The sequence below is a fragment of the Myotis daubentonii genome, chromosome X (genome assembly GCF_963259705.1).
Source record: "Myotis daubentonii chromosome X, mMyoDau2.1, whole genome shotgun sequence".
Classification (NCBI taxonomy): Eukaryota; Metazoa; Chordata; class Mammalia; order Chiroptera; family Vespertilionidae; genus Myotis; species Myotis daubentonii.
The window spans coordinates 88,685,630-88,691,631 of record NC_081861.1 but is presented as its reverse complement, the minus strand read 5'-3'; the positions used below and the strand labels follow the sequence as shown (position 1 = coordinate 88,691,631).

Genomic DNA, 6,002 nt, shown 5'->3' with positions numbered 1-6,002 from the left:
AGACTCCCTCCCGATTGAAAACAACAACCGCGCCCTCCGCCGCCAGCCCGCTTCGCGCACTCCGCACCTCAGAATTTGACTTCAGCACTGCGCCTCCTCTGAGTGTCAGTGTGCGTTTCTCTTTCCTCCTAGTTGTAGGACTTCCACTCAGCCAGCGTTCCTGTGGTTCTGGGTGATGTCCCTTCCGTTTTTTGGTTTCACTTTTGAAGTAGTTGTTGAAAGCAGCAAACTCCGGTGTTAACCTATGCCGCCATCTTGGTTTTTCTCAATAATAACTTTAAACGTAAATGGACTAAATGCTCCAATCAAAAGACATCATGTGGCTCAATGGATAAAAAAAAAATGACCCATATATTTGCTGTCTACAGGACAACCTCCTCAGAATTAAGGACTCACACAGTCTGAAAGTGAAGGGATGGAAAAATATCTTTCAGAAAAACGGAAATGAAAAAAAAAAAAACTGGGGTAGCAATACTTATATCTGACAAAATAGACTTCAAAGTGAAGGCCATAAAAAGAGATAAGGAAGGCCACTTCATAATACTAAATGGATCGATACAACAAGAGGATATAACCCTGATAAACATATATTCATCCAACGCAGGAGCACCCATACACATAAAAAAATCTCCTGGAAGATATCAAGGGAGAGATTGACAACAACACAATCATAGTAGGGGACTTTAAATCACCAATGACACCACTGGATATATCCTCTAGACAAAAAAATTAGCAAAGAAACAGCAATCATAAATGACTCACTAGATCAGATGGACTTAATTGACATCTTCAGAACACTTCACCCGAAAGCCACAGAATATAAGTTCTTCTCAAGTCCACATGGGACATTTTAAAAAATAGACCACATATTGGGTCACAAGCAAAGTCTCCCCAAATTCAAGAAGATTGAAATTATACCAAGCATATTCTCAGATCACAATGGCATAATATTGGAAATAAACTACAATAAAACAACCCAAAACACTCAAACACTTGGAAGCTGAATAGCGTGTTATTAAATATTGATTGGGTTACCAATAGGATCAAAGAAGAAATCAAAAACATCCTGAAAACTAATGACAATGAAAACAGAACAATCCAAAACCTATGGGACACAATGAAAGCAGTCCTGAGAGGGAAGTTTATAGCTCTACAGGCCTATCTCAACCAACAAGAAAAAATGGTAGTGAATCATCTAAATCTACATCTCTAAGAATTAGAAAGAGAGCAAAAAGAAACCCCCAGAGTGAGCAGAAGGAATGAGATAATAAAGATTAGAGCAGAAATAAATGACATAGAGACCAAAAAAACAATACATAAAATCAATGAAACCAAGAGGTGGTTCTTTGAAAGGATAAACAAGATGGATGAACCTCTAGCCAGACTCACCAAGAAGCAGAGAGAGAAGACCCAAATAAACAACATCAGAAATGATAGAGGCGAAATAACAACGGACCCCACAGAAATACAAATGATCGTTTAAAAATACTATGAAAAACTCTACTCCAACAAACTAGACAACCTGGAGGAAATGGACACATTCCTAGAAATATACAACATTCCAAAACTCAATCAGGAAGCATCTAAAAATCTCAATAGGCTAATAACTGTGGAAGAAATTGAAGCAGTCATTAAAAAGCTCCCAGCAAACAAAAGCCCAGGGCGAGATGGCTTCACAGGGGAGTTTTTCCAAACATTCAAGGAAGAACTAAAACCTATCCTCCTCAGATTACTACAAAAAATTCAAGAGGAAGGAACACTTTTAAGCTCATTCTATGAATCCGGCATCACCCTCATACCAAAACCAGGTAAAGACAACACAATGAAAGAGAATTACAGGCCAATATCCCTCATGAACATAGATGCCAAAATCCTCAACAAAATCTTAGCAAATCAAATCCAGCAGTACATCAGAAAGATCATACACCATGACCAAGTAGGATTTATCCCAGGGATGCAAGGATGGTACAATATCCTCAAATCAATAAATGTGAGACATCACATAAACAAATTGAAAGAAAAAACCCACATAGTCATATCAATTGATGCAAAAAAGCATTTGACAAAATCCAACAGCCTTTTTGATAAAAACTCTCAGTAAGGTGGGAATAGAAGGATCATACCTCAGCATAATAAAAGCCATATATGACAAACCCACAGCCAACATCATACTCAATGGACAAAAACTAAAACCATTTCCTCTAAGAACAGGAAGAAAACAGGGATGCCCACTCTCACCACTCCTTTTTGACATAGTACTGGAAGTATTAGCCATAGCAATTAGACAAGAAGAAGAAATAAAAGGCATCCAAATTGGAAAAGAAGAAGTAAAACTGTCCTTATTCGCAGATGATATGATATTGTACATGAAAAATCCTAAAGACTCCATCAAAAAACTATTAGACTTAATGAATGAATTCGGCAATGTAGCAGGATAGAAAATTAACGCCATGAAATCTATGGCATTTCTATAAACCAATAGTGAACTTACAGAAAGAGAGACTTAAAAAGCAATCCCATTTACCATCACACCAAAAAGTTAAGATACCTAGGAATAAACTTAACTAAAGAAGTAAAGACCTCTACTCAGAAAACTCCAGGACGTTGAAAAAAGTGATCGTGGAAGACATAAACAGATGGAAGAACATACCGTGTTCGTGGATTGGTAGAATCAACATTATTAAAATGTCCATACTACCCAAGGCAATCTATAAATTCAACGCACTTCCCATTAAAATACCAACGGCATATTTCACAGACCTAGAACGAAATCTCCAAAAATTCATCTGGAATAAAAAAAGACCCCGAATAGTTGCCGCCATCCTGAGAAAGAAGAACAAAGTAGGTGGGATCTCAATACCAGATATCAAGCTGTATTACAAAGCCACTGTTCTCAAAACTGCCTGGTACTGGCACAAGAACAGACATATAGATCAATGGAATAGAATAGAGAGCCCAGAAATCGACCCGAACCAATATGCTCAATTAATATTTGACAAAGGAGGCAAGAACATACAATGGAGCCAAGATAGTCTCTTCAATAAATGGTGCTGTGAAAATTGGACAGATATATGCAAAAAGATGAAACTAGACCACCAACTTACCCCATACACAAAAATAAACTCAAAATGGATAAAGGACTTAAAGGTAAGATGGGAAACCATAAAAAATACTAGAGGAATCCAAAGGCCACAAAATCTCAGACATATGCCGAAGCAATTTCTTTTTTATTTTATTTTTTTAAATTTTGCAAGCAGTAAGACACACTTTATTTGAACTTTACAACATATAAGTAGCTCGGGTGAAATCTGTGCTTTCTGGCAGCTGGGCATGTCTTCGCCCTTGCAGGCACCTGCCCTCCTTCACATTGCACTGTTCCTTGGGTGGCTCTGGCCCTGGGGCCCAGTGGTTAGGAGTTGGAGAGAGAGGGCCAGGCAGCCCAGTTCCATGTCCTCATGTAGTGGCCTGTGCCTGTCATCTGCTGGGGTTGCGGCTGGTGCGGAAGGACCGCTCCTCAGGGGTGAGGCCAGCAAAGAAGGGGTGCAGCAGGGCCTCCGCCAGTGTGATGCGCTGGGCAGGGTCAAACTCTAACATCCTCCTCATCAGGTCAAACAGCTGCACGTGCTCCAGGGAGTCTTGGAGCAGGTAAGTCTTCAGAGGTTTGTAGTTCTCCATCACATACTGGCCATCAGAGCTGTTCTCATCCCAAACCAGGGCCCCTTGGTAAAAATATTTCTGCTTCCTGGTACGGTGGATCATGTGTGATGGGATGGGCCCTAGGATCTTCTCCATCATCACCAAATGCTCTGGGTCTTCGTGGGTCTGGAAAAGTGGCAAGCCCCGGTAGTACTCGAAGAGAATGCAGCCAATGCTCCAGACGTCACAGGGCTGTGCCCAGCCCAGCTCTAGGATCACCTCAGGTGGGCGGTAATAACGAGTGGTCACAATGGTTGTGTGATGCCCATGGTCAAAGGTAGCACTGCCGAAGTCAGCAACTCGGATGCTGGTGTCCTTCACTGACCTCTCCTCACAGCCCGTGTGCTCATTGTAGAGCGTTTCAAACTCAGAATTGACAAACAGGATGTTCTCTGGCTTCAAGTCTGTGTGGGTCAGTTGGTTCTCATGTAGAAATCTCAGGGCGTGGCAGAGCTGGTAGGCCATGTGCCGGACATGTGGTAGGGGGTAAGGCTGGAAATGATTCTCCTTCAGGAACTCAAAGGTGTTCTTGCCCAGGAGCTCAAAGGCGATGCACACGTGACCGTGGAAGTTAAACCAGTCGTACATGAAGACGCACAAGAACTGGTTCTCTTTGTCCTTTTCCTTGATTTTTTGGAGAACGTTGATTTCTAGTCGGGCAGCCTTCCGGTACCTGTCCACGTTGCGAATGATCTTCAGGGCAACCTGAGACCTCCCTCTGGCATGGTCCAAGCACTCCACCACCTTGCCAAAGGTGCCTTTGCCCAGGTCCCCCACAATCTCATATCGCTCATGGAGCCAATCGCCCACCCGGCACAACAGGTGGCCCTCCTTGTCATCTTCCACGCTCAGGCTGCTGCACGTACTGCTCTGTTGGCATCTCGAGGAGGCACTGCTACCAGACCTGGGGCGGCGTCTGTGGCAATGGCAATGGTGGGCATATATGCGAGTCCGGTACGGCTCTCTATCCCGGGACCGTGGTCGGTGATGGGAACGTGAAGATCCATAGTAGCCCTCTCCAAATGATGTGCTCCGCTCCTGACATCGGTACGTGGCGCTGTGACGGCGCTCCAGGTATCGCCTCTGGTAGGGTAAGCGGTCATGGCTTCTGGACCGAGATCTCCAGGGTGCAGGCTCCCATGGAGATGGGTAGCGCAGTGTCCCTTCGTGCTCCCGACTGTAAGGCCTCCTTCTCTTCCATCGGTAGCTCAGGTACGGGTCTGGCTCGGGGGAGCGGTATCGCTGACAGTGATGCATCATCTCCCAGGCTCCGGCGGCGGCGACTAGCAACTGCCCGCGTTTTAAATATGCCCTACCCGAGTCTGGATTCCCTTTCGAGGTATGTGTCTCTCTGGTGGGCACAGAGCAGGCCCTCAGGAACACACAGGTCTTCCCTCACTCTGGCCTCGCGGTCCCATCTCTGGACTCACCAGGAGCGTCAGACGGCTCTTGTCCAGGTTCGTAGCGCCGAAAGCGAAAGGAGCACCTCCCACAAGTCTCTCCCTAGACAGTCTGGCAGGGACTGCAGGAGCCATGACCTGACCCTGCTATATATACACCATTACCAGGACCCAGTTATTAACCACGCCCACCAAAGTCCAGTGGCTCCGCCCCCAGGGGGGAGGGATGAACCAGAGTAAGAGGATTTTCAGTGCTTCCCTGAAGCCAGAGAGGATTAAGTGTTAATAAGCATGATCTAATTCGCCCCTGGTATTCTCTCCTGATCCTGCCACCATTTATATATTTACTTATTTTGTTTGAATTCTTTCTTAGTTAAGGTATTACAAATGTGTCCTCATCCCCCCCCCCCCATTAAACGCCCATCCTTCCCCCCACCCCCACTCATTTTTTAAAAATACATTTCTATTGATTTCAGAGAGGTCAGCAGAGGGAGAGAGAGACATAGAAACATCAATGATGAGAAAGAATCATTGATTTGCTGCCTCCTGCATACCCGCCATGGGGGATGGAGCCCACAGCCCTGATGCTGGCCCTGACGGGAATCCAACCAGTGACCTCTTGGTTCATAGGTCTGCACTTAACCACTGAGCCATGCTGGCGGGGCATTTATTTTCTTTTAAATCTCTAGGGTTGAGCCCTATCCGGTTTGGTTCAGTGGATAGAACCTCAGCCTGCAGAACCAAGGGTTGGGGTTCCATTGCATTCAAGGGCACCTAGCTTGGTATTTAAAGTGATTCACTACCCGCCTGACATTTAGTTAAGGGGTTTTATTCCCTCCCTGACTTCAGGGAACAATCCCTACCTGGAGAAACAACCTTTCTCAGAGAGGTGACCTTGGTTAAAAC

The 6,002-nt window shown here is 44.8% G+C and overlaps 1 protein-coding gene across 1 annotated transcript; it reads right to left on the bottom strand.

Annotated features, from left to right (window-relative positions):
* Positions 1–3,272: 3,272 nt before the first annotated feature.
* Positions 3,273–5,023, bottom strand: LOC132224086 (dual specificity protein kinase CLK3-like). The gene has a single exon (XM_059679170.1). It carries the CDS (start codon positions 4,954–4,956, stop codon positions 3,475–3,477), a length of 1,482 nt encoding a protein of 493 aa, XP_059535153.1. The 5' UTR covers positions 4,957–5,023; the 3' UTR covers positions 3,273–3,474.
* Positions 5,024–6,002: the final 979 nt, after the last annotated feature.

Excerpts from the sequence above, each read along its gene's own strand:
- LOC132224086 (XM_059679170.1), bottom strand. The coding sequence starts at position 4,956 with ATGATGCATCACTGTCAGCGATACCGCTCCCCCGAGCCAGACCCGTAC.